The sequence below is a fragment of the Nycticebus coucang genome, chromosome 9 (genome assembly GCF_027406575.1).
Source record: "Nycticebus coucang isolate mNycCou1 chromosome 9, mNycCou1.pri, whole genome shotgun sequence".
NCBI lineage: Eukaryota > Metazoa > Chordata > Mammalia > Primates > Lorisidae > Nycticebus > Nycticebus coucang.
In genome coordinates, this window is record NC_069788.1 from 110,313,441 (window position 1) to 110,330,424 (window position 16,984).

General features: G+C 41.0%; 1 protein-coding gene across 3 annotated transcripts in view; it reads left to right on the forward strand.

Moving 5' to 3' along the window:
- Positions 1-16,984, forward strand: part of NEK9 (NIMA related kinase 9) — a 48,626-nt gene that overhangs the window by 8,212 nt on the left and 23,430 nt on the right. For all 3 annotated transcript variants that reach the window (XM_053602412.1, XM_053602410.1, XM_053602411.1), the window contains exons 5-11: positions 427-532; positions 2,505-2,636; positions 9,692-9,802; positions 10,661-10,725; positions 12,575-12,625; positions 13,038-13,230; positions 16,470-16,614. In XM_053602412.1, coding sequence (XP_053458387.1) covers positions 427-532; positions 2,505-2,636; positions 9,692-9,802; positions 10,661-10,725; positions 12,575-12,625; positions 13,038-13,230; positions 16,470-16,614 — 803 coding nt within the window. The remainder of the gene's footprint in view (positions 1-426; positions 533-2,504; positions 2,637-9,691; positions 9,803-10,660; positions 10,726-12,574; positions 12,626-13,037; positions 13,231-16,469; positions 16,615-16,984) is intronic.

A 16,984-nucleotide genomic window follows, 5' to 3' on the forward strand; every position in this document is an offset into this window, starting at 1 on the left:
CTTGAGCAGATTGAAACTTTGACACCAACCCAGAGTTAAAATTGCCTTGATATCACTTAATTCGAGGCATAAGTGCTAGTTGAAGGGGTAATGTGTCTTATAGGAATTATGGTTACCTGGAGCACCATTTGTCTTGTCTCATCCCTCAACTTTTCCTAATGGCTTCAGGGGTTTGGGGGACATTTCTGTGCTAGGAAGCCATAGAAGATGAAGTTAATTCTCTCCCTTTACTCCCTTCCTTAAGTTCTCTCTACAATAAAACTGCATGTGAAAGTGGTGACCACTGTTTGGTACATTTAGAACCCTGTAACAGAATCTGAGCAGTGGTAACATACTCACTTTTATTCTTTAGTAATACTTGGCAGAGTGGGCAACAAAATAAAAGAGTTAAGTATACAGGGTTAATATGCAGCATCTTTTTTTCAGAGACATAAAGACATTAAATATTTTTCTGACCAAGGCAAACCTGATAAAACTTGGAGATTATGGCCTAGCAAAGAAACTTAATTCTGAGTATTCCATGGCTGAAACGGTAAGTATGTTTTGGACTTCACTTAATTTTTGTTTCTTTTCCTTTCTAGCATTGAGAGATATAACTATACCCCCTAAATCTTATACACTTTTCTCAGTGTTCTTACAAGTTCTCTTATAATGCAAGTCTTTAGAAGTCTTTTTTCCTAGGCTCATTTGTAGGCATTTACATGGTCAGACGTTCTTTCAAGAGTCATTGTCCACATCACAGTTCTGACTTCATAGTTCTTTCTTGCACTGAGTCAGACTTTTCTAAAAGCAGCAAAATGCTTTACTGTTTCTTCCAACCTATGATCTCTAGTAGACTTTGCTTTATCTGTTATTTAATGCTTGAGTTCAAGGTGTCAGACTTCTCTTTCTGTGTTTCCTTTGAATGCTTCTTCTGATTCAAAGACGAGCCTATATTACAAATAAAGGCTAATGGCCAGAGAACAATTTGATCCTTAATATCATACATACTCCAACCTGATTTGAGAAAGATATAAGCTAATCTTTAGGACAGTGATCTTATCCTCTTAGGAATTATAAAACCCAATTAATTATTATTCTAGTTTCACAATATTCTGTCCTTAAAAGAACTTAAAAATGTAAGTTAATAAAATTAATTTCATCCTGATGATGTTTTTTGACAATGTCAAGATATGCCAGGGGGTGGTGCCTGTGGCTCAGTGAGTAGGGCGCCGGCCCCATATACCGAGGGTGGCGGGTTCAAACCCAGCCCCGGCCAAACTGCAACAAAAAAATAGCTGGGCATTGTGGCGGGCGCCTGTAGTCCCAGCCGCTTGGGAGGCTGAGGCGGGAGAATCGCGGAAGCCCAAGAGCTGGAGGTGGCTGTGAGTCCTGTGACGACATGGCACTCTACCGAGGGCGGTAAAGTGAGACTCTGTCTCTACAAAAAAAATAATAATAAAATTAAAAAAAAAAAGATAAATGCCAGGGGCGGCGCCTGTAGCTCACAGGAGTAGGGCACTGGCCCTATATGCCGAAGGTGGCGGGTTCAAACCCAGCCCCGGCCAAAACTGCATAAAAAAAAATAAATAAATAAAAGATATGCCTATAAGTAAATTAGACAACATGGGTTGGCAGACTGCTTCAGAGTCTCAGTTTTTGGCCAGTTTGAACTTCTGAGGAAGCAATCATGTCCTCACATGGATTTTTCTTATCAAGAACAATCTTATAAAACCAAGATTTAACCTTTTTTAGCCAATTAAATGCAAAGAAAGAATGATATGGAAATTTGTAAATGCCGTGTAAGCCATCTGAGAATTCTTTGCTGATTAAAGATGGTTATTAGTTTTATTAGAACTACTGTGGCATTCATTGTCTCAAATCTTGGGAGAGAAATGATTTCTATTTAGGACTTTTTTTTTTTTTTTTTTTGCAGTTTTTGGCCCGGGCTGGGTTTGAACCCGCCACCTCCAGCATATGGGCCTGGCACCCTACTCCTTTGAGCCACAGGTGCTGCTGCAGGACATTTTTATTTCCAGATCCATTCTTAGAGTCAGAAAATCTTTTTCAAATTCAAAACAAAATTTACTAGCTCTGTAAGTTTAACAAATGTCACATTGGTCCATTTAAGAAGTTTTATTGGTATGTATTTTAGTTAAAATGTTTAACCTTTTCATTCAGTTACTATCTCCCCACTGTCAACGTTTGGTTTTGTTTTTTTCCATTGGTGAACTTCACTAAGTATGTATCTGTCTGTATAAAGTCATTGGTGGACCTAATTGTGTAAAGCCCCTCAAGTTACCACAGTCACAGATATGTCCCTTTATAATCAGCCCAAGAGGTTTGATATTAAAAAGATTTCTTCCCATAGTAGCATCATGTCATAAAAACTATTCTGGAATCTGCTAATGAATATTTTATGGTTGTCATCACTAGTTCCTGAGAAATTTAATTTAGCTGTTGAAATGTTAATATAGTTATCTCAAAAAGGAAGTTATTCTTTGACTGTTTTCTTTCTTGTTCAGCTTGTGGGAACCCCATATTATATGTCTCCAGAGCTCTGTCAAGGAGTAAAATACAATTTCAAGTCTGATATCTGGGCGGTAGGCTGCGTCATTTTTGAACTGCTTACGCTAAAGAGAACGTTTGATGCTACAGTAAGTTGGTATATTGTCCCCACATCGTCCTTGAAAATAGATTAACTTGGCTAAACAAATCAACTTTATCCCTAAGCTTCTTTCTTTCTTTCTTTTTTTTTGAGACGGAGTCTGACTTTGTCACGCTCGGTAGAGTACTGTGGCGTCATAGCTCACTGCAACCTCAAACTCTTGGGCTTAAGCGATTCTCTTGCCTCAGCCTCCTGAGTAGCTGGGACTACAGGTGCCCTCAATAATGTCTGGCTGGTTTTGTTTTTTAAAGATGAGGTCTCGCTCTGGTTCAGGCTGGTCTCCAACCTGTGAGCTTAGGCAATCCACTCACCTTGGCCTCCCAGAGTGAGCCACCATGCCCAGCCTACATGGACATTTTGGATCATTTTTGTAATGGTTGACGTGTGCCCATACTCAAATAGTGTTCATAGTACCATTAGGTTGATTGTTTTCCCCTCTCCTCCTGCCCTCTTCCCCTGGTTGACTTCCACTGAGTTTTACTTCTCTCTGTGTACATATTGGTTAGTTCTAATTTAAAAATGAGTACATGCAGTATTTGTTTTTCCATTCTTGAGATACTTCACTTAGGAGAATAGTCTCCAATTCCATCCAAATTGTTACAAAGGGTGTTGTTATTATTATTTGGGTTTTTTTTTGGAGACAGAGTCTCACTACGTCACCCTTAGTAGAGAGCCGTGGTGTCACAGCTTGTAGCAACCTCAAACTCTTGGGCTTAAGCAATTCTCTTGCCTTCACCTCCCAAGTGGCTGGGACTACACGTGCCTGCCACAACACCCGGCTGTTTTGTTGTTGTTGTTGTCATTGTTGTTTAGCACCTCCAGATGGGTTCGAACCCATCAGCCCTGGAGCATGCGGCTGGCAGCCTAACCACTGAACTACGGGTGCCGAGCCACAAAAGGCATTATTAATTCATCTTTGTTTATTGCTGAGTAGTAAGAACTCCACAGATATACATACACCATATTTTATTAATCCACTCATGAATTGATAGGCACTTGAATTGACTCCATCTTTGTGATTGTGAATTGTGCTGTAACAAACATTTGAATGCAAGTGTCTTTTTGATGAACAGTCTTCCTTTTTTCTGGGTAAATACCCAATGGTGGTATTGCTGGATTGAATGGAAAATCTCCTATTCTTTGAGGAATCTCCATACTGTTTTCCCTCGCTGTTGTACTAATTTGCAATCCCACCAATAGCATATAGGTGTTCCTTTCTCTCAGCATCTGTTTTGGACTTTTTTTTTTTTTTTTTTTTTTTTGTAGAGACAGAGTCTCACTTTATGGCCCTCGGTGACCCTCGGTAGAATGCCGTGGCATCACACAGTTCATAGCAACCTCCAACTCCTGGGCTTAAGCGATTCTCTTGCCTCAGCCTCCCGAGTAGCTGGGACTACAGGCGCCTGCCACAACGTCCGGCTATTTTTTGGTTGCAGTTTGGCCGGGGCCGGGTTTGAACCCTCCACCCTTGGTATATGGGGCTGGCACCTTGGTATATGGGGCTGGCGCCTTACCGACTGAGCCACAGGCGCCGCCCTGTTTTGGACTTTTAATAAAAGCTATTCTAACTTGGGTAAGGTGATAGCTCATTGTGGTTTTGGTTTGCATTTCCCTGATGATTACTGACATCAAGCATTTTTTCATATGTTTATTGGCCATTTGTCTTTTCTTTTGAGAATCTTCACTTCACATCTTTTGCCCAGTTTTTAATAGGGTAGGTTGTTTTTCTTTTCTTGCTGATTTACTTTGTAAATTCTGATTGTTAGCCCTCTGTCAGATGTGTAGTTTGTGAATGTTTCCTCCCATTCTGTAGGTTTTCTGTTGATTGTTTCCTTGACTGTGCAGAAACTTTTTAGTTTAATCAAAGTCCATTTAATAATTTTTGTCGGTGCTGTGATAGACATGAGGTTTTAGTCATAAATTCTTTGCCTCACCCAATATCAAGAAGAGTTTTCTCTGCATTTTCTTCTAGAATACTTATGGTTTCATGTCTTAGGTCTAAATCTTTTATCCATCTTGAATTAATTTTCGTGAGTGGTGAGAGGTTGCAGTCCTGTTTCATTCTTCTGCATGTGGCTGTCCAGTTTTCCCAGCACCATTTATTGAATAAGGCTTTTAATACCCAGTATTTGTTGTTGTCTGCTTTGTCAAAGATCAGTTGATTATAGATAGATGATTTTATATCTTGGTTCTCTGTTCTGTTCCATTTGTCTGTGTCTCTATTTTTGTACCAATGTCATGCTGTTTGGTTGTTAAAGCCTTATAGTACAGTTTGAAGTCTGGTTATGTGATGCCTCCAGGTTTGTTCTTTTTGCTTAAGATTTCTTTGGCTGTTTTGAGCGGCTTTTCAGGTTCCAAAGTGTGAGTTGGGTAATTTGATGGGGACTGTATTTGGCTAGTGTGACCATTTTAACAATGTTGATTCTATTGGCTGGGCATGGTGGCTCACTCCTGTAATACTAGCACTCTGGGAGGCCAAAGTGAGTGGATCACTTGAGCTCAAAAGTTCAAGATCAGCCTGAGCAAGAGAAAAACAAGCCAGGTATTTGCAGGTGCCTGTAGTCCCACCTACTCAGGAGGCTGAGGCAAGAGGATAACTTGACCCCAAGAGTTTGAGGTTATTGTGAGTTATGACACCATGGCACTCAACCCAGGGCCATGGAGAGAGACTCTGTCTCAAAAACAAAAACCAGTGTTGAGGCCAGGCATGGTGGCTCACGCCTGTAGTCCCAGCGCTGTGGGAGGCCGAGACGGGTGGATTGCCTGAGCTCAGAGGTTCAAGACCAGTATGAGCAACAGTGAGCCAGAGTAAGACCCCATCTCTACTAACATCAAAAACAGCCAGATGTTGTGGTGGACATCTGTAATCCCAGCTACTGGGGAGGCAACGGGACAGAGCATTGCCAGAGGAAGAACATTGAAAAAAAGAAGAAAGAAAATGAACAACAAAAAAAGAGTACTTCAAATGAAGAAGAATGAACAAGCAAGCTGAAATTAAAAATAAAAATTAAAAAAAAAAAACAATGTTGATTCCACCTAGCTGTAAGACTGATATGTTTTCCCATTTGTTGTATCCTCTATGATTTCTTTCCTCAGAGTTTCCTAGTTTTCCCTATAGAGATTTTTCACCTTCTTGGTTAAGTATATTCCCTGGGATTTTATTTTCTCTGCAGCTATTATGAATGATATTATGTCTTTGATTTGACCTCACCTTGACTTTTGTTAGTGTATAGAAATGCTACTGATTTATGTACATTACATTGATTTTTCATTTCCTGAGACTTTGCTGAATTTATCTATCAATTCCTGGAGACTCTTGGTGGAATCTTTGGGGTTTTCTAAATACAAGATCATATCATCAGCAAAGAGTGATAGTTTGACCTCCTCTTTCTCAATTTGGATACCCTTAATATTCTTTTCTTGCCTGATTGCTTTGGCTAGGACTGCCAGCGCTAAGTTGAATAGAAGTGTTGACCATAGGCATTCTTGTCTTCTTCCACGTATTAGTTATTATTTTAACTTTTACCCATTAAGTATGATGTTGCCTGTGGGTTTGTCTTATATGGCTTTTATAATTCTGAGATATGTTCCTTCTTTGCTTAGTTTGTTGAGGCATTTTATGATGAAAGGGCGCTGGATTTTGTCAGATGCTTTTTCTGTATCTATTGAGATGATCATATGGTCTTTGTTTTTGCTTCTGTTTATGTGGTGAATCATCTTTATTGATTTATGTATGTGAGCTATTCTTGCATGCCTGGGATGAAGTCTACTTGATCCTGGTAGATTATTACTATTATTTTTGTTGTGCTATTGAATTTTATTGAGGCTTTTTGCATCTGTACTCATAAGGGATATTGGTCTGTGGTTTTCTTTTTTTGTTGTATCCTTTCCTGTCTTTGGTATCAAGGTGGACCTAGCTTTGTATGATGAGTTGAGGAGGATTCCTTCTCAATATTATGGAATAATTTATTTTATAGGTACCAGGTCTTCTTTGTAGGTCTGATAGAACTCAGCCGTAAATCCATCTGGTCCAGGGCTTTTTTTTTTTTTTTTTGCTGGGAGTGTTTTGTTATTATTTCAATTATACTGTTCATTATTGGTCTGTTCAGGAGTCCGTTTCTTCCTGGTTGAGTCTTGGGTGGTTATATGTTTCCAGGAACTTGTCCATTTCCTCTACATTTTCTAGTTTATGTGAGTAGAAATTTATGTAGTATTTATGGCTGATGTTTTGTATTTCTGCATTATCACTTATAGTGGCACGGTTTTCACTTTTGATTAAGCTTATTTTAGTCCTTTTTCTTTTGTTGGCTAGTTTCTCTGGCTATTTTTTTGTTGTAGTTGTCATTGTTGTTTAGCAGGCCCGGGCCAGGTTGGAACCCACCAGCCCCAGTGTATGTGGCTGGCGCCCAAACCACTGACCTGTGGCCACCAAGCCTGCTTGTAACTTTCGTTTCTCTCCTAAAAAGCAATATCCCCTCAGGTTTCCTCTATCCTGTTGTCTTCACCTCTTACAGCGCTGTGAATTATATTGGGACCCCAGCTTAATCTCTGAGATGATGAGTGATCCTTATAAGAATCAACCTCACCTTGTTTCATTGAGTTAGTAGATGGTGTAATGAGCTATAGAGTTATTCTCCCTGTCAATGGTTGATGCTTGCAGGAAAGAGCCAACTGCCAAAATGTTCTTTTGTGTCTGTGATAAATTCTAGTTTAGTCCCTCAGGTGGAGCACTTGAATGTACCAGGCTTTGAGCTCTAGCTCCCAGGGGGTTGATTGATCCTACTACAGCAGAGATGGGTGGAGGTGGGCCATGGTTAGGTTGTGTGAGCCTGGAAGTCTTTGCAAAACCTTGGCCAGGTTCGGAGGTTGTTTTCCTGGCCACTAGGGGAAGCTTCTGGGAGCAGGGTCAAGTCAGGCTCTCCAGACTAGGAAGGGGGCCATAATTCCCCAACAGCCCAGGTGCCTGAACACACCTCTTGATTACTATGACCCTGTGGGCTGGGGGCTTCCCTGCCAAGCCTTGCAGCTTTCCTGTGGGGGATGGGCAGTATGCCAGATCATCATGTTTCAGATCCCCACAGTATTCTCTCATCATTTCTACCTACATGGCCTCCCTCACCTCCCTAGTTCAGCTCTCAAGCCTCCCCTTTGTGTCCTCCAGCAAACCACTTGAGTCCTGAGGGAATGGGATCTGGCCTGCATGTCTGATCCAAAGAATGCTGGCAGGCAGGGAGCACCCAGATCAGGCATCCCAGATCCACAGAGAAAGGTGTTGGCCTTACCCTCTGTGGAAACCTCAGACTGGAGAACACAGCTGGGGAGAGATGGCCACTTGCCAAATTCTTTACTCAAGTTGCTCTCCTGGTTGCAGTAGGTAGGGAGGGGGTGGGGAAGGATAAGACTTTGAAGAAATCTGGCTCTCTAGCCTCTAGGGCAGGCGTCCTCAAACTGTGGCCCGTGGGCCACATGAAGCGGTGTGAATTGTATTTGTTCCCATTTTGTTTTTTACTTCAAAATAAGATATGTGCAGTGTGCATAGGAATTTGTTCATAGTTTTCTTTTTTAAACTATAGTTCGGACCTCCAAGGGTCTGAGTGACTGTGAATTGGCCCCCTGTTTAAAAAGTTTAAGGATGTCTGCTCTAGGGGAACCTCACTTGGAATGTCTAAGCTCTGTGATCACACAAGTTCTCCCCACAATTCCGTGGTCGCTATAGTGTTTGGGCTCATAGGAATAGGAAAGCTTCCAAGTAATTTGGTAGCCCATTGATCACCATAGGAGTGTGGGAGGGAGAATTCCCTCTTTACTCCTTCACTGGGCCCCCTAGGCTCTCTGGGTTTGATTCTTTTTTTCTTTATCTTCTTCCTTCTCTGCTTCACAATTTTTCTCCACGAGGTTCGCACTTCTGTGACCTACATCTGAGCTATGTCCCCTTTCCCCTCTGCTTTTACTGAAACCTTCCTTTATTCTGGGTCAGTCCAGCAAGTGATATCTCTCATCAGCCATCTTACTCTCCGTAATTCCCATTTGTTTTTCTAAATCCTGAAGTTTGGTTTGGTATATCATCTAATTCTCCAAAATAATATAGTGGAAGAGGCCGGGCACAGTGGCTTGTGCCTATAATCCCAGCACTCTGTGAGGCCAAGGCAAGTGGATTACTTGAGCTCAGGAATTTGAGACCAGCCTGAGCAAGAGCGAGACCCTGCCTCTACTAGAAAAACTAGCCAGACATGGTGGCACATGCCTGTAGTCCTAGCTACTCAGAAAGCTGAGGCAGAAGAATTGCTTAATCCTGAGATTGCTGTGAGGTATGACACCGTGACACTCTAGTTTGGGCCACAAGAGTGGGATTCTGTCTCAAAAAAAAATTATAGTGGAATAAAAATGACTTTTGGAGTCAGATTTTAGTTGCAGTATGGCTCCATTTTTACTACCTGTGTGATTTGGGGCAAGTTACTTTACATCATTTCAGCCCATTTTTCTCGTGTACTAATTGACAGTGACAATAACCTTCTTAGATGGTATTTCTGAAAATGAAAAAGATCGTATATGTAATGTGCCTGTCTAGTTTATGGTGGTCTCAATAAGGTGGTAGTGGTATTACTATAATAGTAGGGTATTGCCTGTATAAGCCATTACTAGGATATACAAATTAGGAGTCAAATTCGTTTGTAAGGGAGGTACTTGAAGCTGAAAAAGCAAGGTTAATCTTGCTTTCCTTTTTCGTGGGCTTCAGTTGAAGGGTTACATTATAATGTACTCTGAGTAATTTGGTATTGGCCACACATTTATAGATTTAATCTTTATGTTAATCAGTTGGTTTCATTCCATCTGATAGCAGCAATGCATCCCTACCATTTCTTGCTAATGCATACTAATGTTTTTTTTTTTTTTTTACTAATAGTTATAAAAAGAAATGATAGCTAATGCAGACCTATTGCCAGTTCTTTAAATAATGGTCACAGACATCTTAGAACTCCTTCTGGTAGATTATAACATAATTTTTATATAACCAGGAACAATGCAGTCATCATTTTCTCATAGAATCCACTCAACCTGTGTGTGAAGATCGTGCAAGGAATCCGAGCCATGGAAGTTGATTCTAGCCAGTACTCTTTGGAATTGATCCAGATGGTCCATGCATGCCTCGACCAGGTAGGTATTGACATATTTATTCATTTCAGTTTCATATTTCCCCTCCAGCCTCCATGTTTGGAGTATGGCATCGAAACAAATTATACAAAACCACATTCACTTTCCTGGGGTAGGATGTATTTGTGGCTGTACCCAGAATAGGCATTGGTAATTCATGTCAGTTTTGTGCTGCAGTGAACAAGGTTCTTACTTTATAAATAGTAATTTGTGAAATGATTTGCCATTTAAATTGTGCTCCATTTTATGGCTAAGATTAATTTCTAAATAGTGATTTTTATAAAACTATGGGCAAAGATGATTTAGAGTTCCTACTGTAGAGAATATATTAATATATATTTTTCATATCTCATAGTTCCTTTGCTATGTAGTTCTGGTATTATTCAAAATATGGTCCATGAACCATTGACTTCAGAATTATATTAACAAGGAGTGAGGAAGTTTTATAAGTAAAAGAAGATTTCTGGAGCCCTACCCAAGACCAACTAGATCAGAATTTCTATGGATAAAGCCAAGAACTCTTTACTTGTAACAAGCTTCCCAGGTATTTCTCCTATGCTATATACTGAGGTTTTAGAGCCACTGACCTAATTGAACAGTGAGGAAGGTACATTGTAAACATCTTTCATGTGTAAGTGTTAATGAAACTGAGGTGAGAAGCATGAAACGTGGAGTATGACAAGAGAAGTTACGATTTTTTGGAACAAAAGGATAATACACAATGGTTTTCATTAATTATCTTACAGCCTTCTACAAGAAGTAATGAATGTTCTTACAGCCTTCTACAAGAAGTAAGAATGTTCTTTAGATCCCATATACCCATTTGCATTAGTAAAAACAAACTTGGTTTTTACTTTTTAGGATCCTGAGCAGAGACCCACTGCAGATGAGCTTCTGGATCGCCCCCTTCTCAGGAAACGCAGGAGGTAAAGTACCAAGAAGTCACTCTGTTGTCTTTCCTGACTTGGTTGACCACGAGATGCCATATTAGAGGACCACAGGAAAGGGTAGTGTTTTCTGAGTTGGACACTTAAATGCTAATTTCTTACTCTTTTTTTTTTTTTTTTTTTGAGACAGAGTCTCACTCTGTAACCCTGGGTAGAGTGGTGAGGCATCATCATAGCTCACAGCAACCTCAAACTCTTGGGCTCAAGTGATCTTCCTGCCTTAGCCTCCTGAGTAGTTGGGACTACAGGCACCCACAACACCCAGCTAGTTTTTCTGTTTTTAGTAGAGATGGGGTCTTACTCTTGCTCAGGCTGGTCTTAAACTCTTGAGCTCAAGCGTGAGCCACCACACCAGGCCTTTGAGGATATCTCTTGACTTTCATCTCCTTAGCTAAGGCTGTTTTGTTCAAAATTTGTACTGATGAGACCCTAGAGCCCTCTACTTCCCCACCTGTGAGTGTTTAAATTTAGAATTGAGGCATTACAGTATAGTAATTAAGGGAGACTCAGACGTCTTTAGGTTTGCATCTGAGTTCTGTCGTCTTTGTCAAAGTATTTAGCATCTCCATTTCTTAGTTTTCTCCTCTCTAAAGTGAGATAAAGTGATAGATTAAAGAAGGTCATGCATAGAAAGTGATCAGCCCAGGGTCTGGTATAAGGTGCTCAATGATTGGTGGATAGTAGTGTTATTAGACATGGGGGCTTTGTTTTTTAGTGCCTTTGTGTGGATGGCAGGTTGAAGTTGGAGGAGTCCTCTTCAGATACCTTTTGCTCATTTCTGGAGTTTTGAGTTTTATTGATTCTTGACAGAATATTTCCTGAGATTTATTCTATGTTAGAGATCTCTAGAGATAGAAAGGATGTCCTTTATCCCTCACTTCCTGTAGGCAGCTTCAAACCTTAATTTAAAGAATGGGTATTCTTTGTCTTAAATTTTCTAATTTATATTTCATCCTATTATACTATTTTTGCCTTACCATCCTTCTTCCTTCCCTAACAGTTCCTTGTTTTTATATCTTCCAAATATCCAAACAAATCACTTCAGCCCAGGAGTTTGAGGTTGCTGTGAGCTATGATGCCATGGCATTCTACCAAGGGCAACAAAGTAAGACTTTGTCTCAAAAAAAGAAAGAAATATTTTGATTGATTCCCCCCCCCCCCCCACTCTTGGGCTTTAGCGATTATCTTTTAGCGATTATCTTGCCTCGGCTTCCCTAGTAGCTGGAACTACAGGCACCTGCCACAATGCCTGACTATTTTTAGAGATGAGGTCTCCCTCTGGCTCAGGCTGGTCTAGAACATATGAGCTCAGGCAGTCCACCCGCCTGGGCCTCCCAAGTGCTGAGATTACAGTTGTGAGCCACCGCGCCTGGCCCATTGATGGATAATTTTTTTTTTTCCCTTGAGACAGAGTCTCAGAGATACTGAGTTTTTAAACCCAGTTGATTGGGAGGATGGAGGAGAGGCATTGCCAGTTATGGAAACAGAGGATCAGAAAGAAAAGGTGGTTTGAGAGAAAGATAATGATCTCAGATTTGGAGATATTGAGCTTAGAGCGTCAGTGGGCAGACTGAATGGAGGGATCCATCAGGTGCATCAGAGGTTCTCAAGGCTGTCTGTTCCAAACTGGACCATTTCTTAGAAAACAAATGGCCTCAAACTGCTGGCCCTTTGGTATATAAGGAATTGTTTAATGCTACATAAACATAATATTGTACAATGTATATAGTTTATAAGAAGATTAAATATGTGAAATATATTAGAGAGATACCCTTGCAATATGGAAACCTATTATTTCATTCATGTTTCCTTGCTTTTCTTTTGATAGAGAGATGGAGGAAAAAGTCACTCTGCTTAATGCACCTACAAAGAGACCAAGGTAATGCTCAAGAGACTGTTGAAGACTAATGTATCCTAAATTACCAGGGGGACAGGGGAGGTCTTTCTTGGTTTTATACATTATTTGATTTTAGTAGCCTTTAACATTCTTTTAGGAGAGAAAGCTGTAATTTAACCCTCACACTTAAGTAGCCATCATGACCACGATGAATGTTGAAAGTGTTGGTGTTGTGGATCAGACCAGAATCTGATCTAGCAAAGCTGGGATGAAGCCCTCAGGCAGGAATTGCAAAGCCTGCTATGTGATAGAGCGTTGAGAAAAGTTGTCAAGAAAGAAAGAACACTCTTTCTCATACCGTAACTGGCAGTTCTTCTCAGGGAACCAACTGGTAGCATTTTTCTTTGATACTGTTTTTATGTTAAATGTGCCTTTATTCTGGGGTTGCTGGCAGGTCAAGTACTGTGACTGAAGCACCCATTGCTGTGGTAACATCACGAACCAGTGAAGTCTATGTTTGGGGTGGTGGAAAGTCCACCCCCCAGAGACTGGATGTCATCAAGAGTGGCTGTAGTGCCCGGCAGGTGTGTGCAGGGAATACCCACTTTGCTGTGGTCACAGTGGAGAAGGAACTGTACACCTGGGTGGTAAGTGGAAGCTAAGTTCTTTAGAGCAGTGCTATAAGCCTCATTGTTTACTGGGCCCAGGATGTTTATGCATTTTGTTAGTTGAACCTATGTTAAGGGAGTGGCAGTATGGGGTGAAGCTCTTAGGAGAGCAAGGATTTTGTCTGTTTAGTTTACTGGTGTATCCCTAAGGCCTGGTACATATTAGGTAACCTGTAAGTATTTTCTGAATGATTGAAGGAGAGAAAATTAGAAGAGCCCTAGGTTTGAAGCCTGGAGACTAGGGTTTCCCATTTACAGCTGGATGATTTAAGACAAGTCACTTAATTACTCTTCTATTACCATGAGGTTCAGAGCAACTGGTGTCTGTCCAATATATCTGCAAACATGGGAAGCACTGTACCGTATCAGGAACCCTCTGACCTCCACAGTGATTGATGATAGCTAGTTGTAGCTTACATAGAATTTCCCTCTGTTACTCTCTAGATTCCACTCTGACTCTTACCTTCTTAACCCCACTCTCTCTTCATTCACCTGCAATGCTGCTTCCATCGCTGTCACACAATTAAAACTGGTCTTGACAAAATGACATGTAAATTACTAAAATAAAACAGATCCTTTTTATTCCTTACCTAGCTTGACCTCTGGGCAACACTTGATGCAGTTGAGCATTCCTTCCCTGAAGCTTTGGCTTCCATGATAGCAGATTCTCTTGGCTTTCTTTCTGTTCCTTTGTGCCTTCTCAGGCTCCTTTCAGGCTGCTTTTTCTTTACTCCTCCTTGTCCTAGGCCTTGGTTCCTGTTTCTTAGGGAGCTTAGTTTTTCCAGTAATTTCAGATACTTTCTCCTTGTCTCCTTGGGGACAAGAACTATATATATGTCTTCTTCACTGTTTTATCCCCAGTATGTGAGAGAGTAGACACTCAACTATCTGTTGACTGAAATAATGAATGAGTGATTTAGCCTTTGTTATACAGAGTGTCCCAAAGGTTGTCCACAAAGTGGCCATTCATAGGGAAAATGAGAAATCTGTTGTTAAATGTACCTTTATTTACAAAATAATTCATTACAAAATTTTACAAAATATTTTCTATGTGTTGCCACCTCTTTGTAAAATTTTGTAATGAATATTTTCTAAAGATATATTTAGCTACAGTTTCCCATTTTCCATATGTATGGTGTCAACCTTTGAGACACCTGTAGAGTGGAGAATTTTGCTGTTATTTCCTAAAAACGCTGTACCTTGAAGCACCAGTCCCTAGGGAGCTATCAGAAGTGGAGTGAAATTAGTGCCTTGAAAACTTATACAGAAAAAAAAAAAGAAAACTTATACAGCAGAACCTCTGTAAGTTGACTACCCAAAGGACTGTAACAAACTGTTCAACATACAGAAGTGGACAACATAAGGAACTAGACCTATGGTACACACCTGGTCTGTGAAAATTAGGTTAACTTAAGGAGGTGGTCAACTATGGAGGTGTACTGTATATGGACTTGTAATTAAATCATTGAGTGGGAAGAATTACTTACAAAACTATGAAGTAATCTTTAAAACTGTTGAAAAGTCGGGCGGCGCCTGTGGCTCAGCGGGTAGGGTGCCGGTCCCATATGCCGGAGGTGGTGGGTTCAAACCCAGCCCCGGCCAAATTAAAAAAAAAAAAAAAAAAAAAAAACTGTTGAAAAGTCGGGCGGCGCCTGTGGCTCAGTGAGCAGGGCGCCGGCCCCATATGCTGAGGGTGGAGGGTTCAAACCCAGCCCCCGCCAAACTGCAACAAAAAATAGCCGGGCTTTGTGGCGGGCGCCTATAGTCCCAGCTACTCGAGGGGCTGAGGCAGGAGAATCGCTTAAGCCCAGGAGTTGGAGGTTGCTCTGAGCTGTGTGATGCCATGGCACTTTACCGAGCACATTAAAGTGAAACTGTCTCTACAAAAAAAAAAAAACTGTTGAAAAGTCGTGGAGGACTGTTTTCAGTGCTATTTAACAGCCACTTTGATATAGCCAGATTCTTTTTTTTGAGACAATCTCCCTTGTTGCCCTTACAAAGTAAAGTGCCTTGGCATCATAGCTCACAGCAACCTCAAACTCTTGGGCTCAAGGAATTCTTTTGTCTCAGCTTCCCAAGTAGCTGGGACTGCAGGCAACGGCCACAGCACTCAGCTATTTTTAGAGACAGGGTCTTGCTCTTGCTCAGGCTGGTCTAGAAACTATGAACTCAGGCAATCCACCTGCCTCAGCCTCCCAGAGTGCTAGGATTACAGGCATAAACCACCACGCCTGGCCAATATAGCCAAATTCTTTTTTTTTTTTTTTTTTTTTCTCGTAGAGACAGAGTCTCATTGTACCACCCTCAGTAGAGTGCCGTGGCGTCACACGGCTCACAGCAACCTCCAGCTCTTGGGCTTACGTGATTCTCTTGCCTCAGCCTCCCGAGCAGCCAGGACTACAAGCGCCCACCACAACGCCCGGCTATTTTTTTTTTGTTGCAGTTTGGCCGGGGCTGGGTTTGAACCCGCCACCCTCGGTATATGGGGCCGGCACCCTACTCACTGAGCCATATGCGCCACCCTAGACAAATTCTTTATAACTGTTTTATGGTTCAGGGAAACTGTGACCAAAATGTATAAAACTTCTAGTACAGGCCAGGCGTGGTGGCTCATGGCTATAATCCTAGCACTCTGGGAGGCTGAGTGGGGTGGATTGCCTGAGCTTACAGGTTCGAGACCAGCCTGAGCAAGAACAAGACCCTATCTCTAAAAATAGCCAAGTGTAGTGTCAGACACTTGTAGTCCCAGCTATTTAGCAAGCTGAGGCAAAAGGATCACTTGAGCCCAGGAGTTTGAGGTTGCTGTGAGCTATGACTCCATGGTACTCTACCCAGGGTGATAAAGCGAGACTTTCCAAAAAAACAAAAAACAGGAACGTCTAGTACAGATTTCCAAGAGGTTATACTCTTGTAAAAGTAATCAGATTGGACTCTAAGAAGAATTTTTTTGTTATCACCCATAACTTGAATGATAAAGACAAAATTGGGAATGTATCCTTTAAGTCCTGATGGATATCAGTCTGGATACTTTTAAAATCATTACCTCTTGACAAGGGTTTTTATACTACCTACCATTAAAATGTTTAATTTCCTTACCCAGTTTTTTCTAATTTCTTAATTTCCAGCTTTGTTTTTTTCTCTATTTTTCTTAACATGAAGGCATATTGAAGATTAGCTTTTGGCATGAAAAGTTAAAACGAGACCTCTTTATTTCACAGAACATGCAAGGCGGTACCAAACTCCACGGTCAGTTGGGCCATGGAGACAAAGCCTCCTATCGACAGCCAAAGCATGTGGAAAAGTTGCAAGGCAAAGCTATCCATCAGGTGTCATGTGGTGATGACTTCACTCTCTGTGTGACAGGTAAGCTATGAGCAGAAAGCATCTAAGTGTATTTAGTGTGGGGTATTGTGCTCAATGCTGTGTAATTTTTGTTGGGGGTTTACAACAAAAGATAACATTCCAAGAACCAAAAAACATTGAATAATTATATACATTAATAACAATGTGCCAAATGTGCTATAGTATCTTGGGGTGGTGTGTAAGGAGAAGGCAGGTGGATAATAGAGAAGAGGTAGGATTGGGAGAAATGTGTGTCCCATTTTGGGGGGAAATACGATCTCACCAGCTCCTCAGGTTATCGATAACACAAAATCAAAGTCAAGACCTAAATTTAGTTTTAGTCTTATCATTACTCACTTGGTTTTTATCTGGGAAATAGAGGTGACTCCAG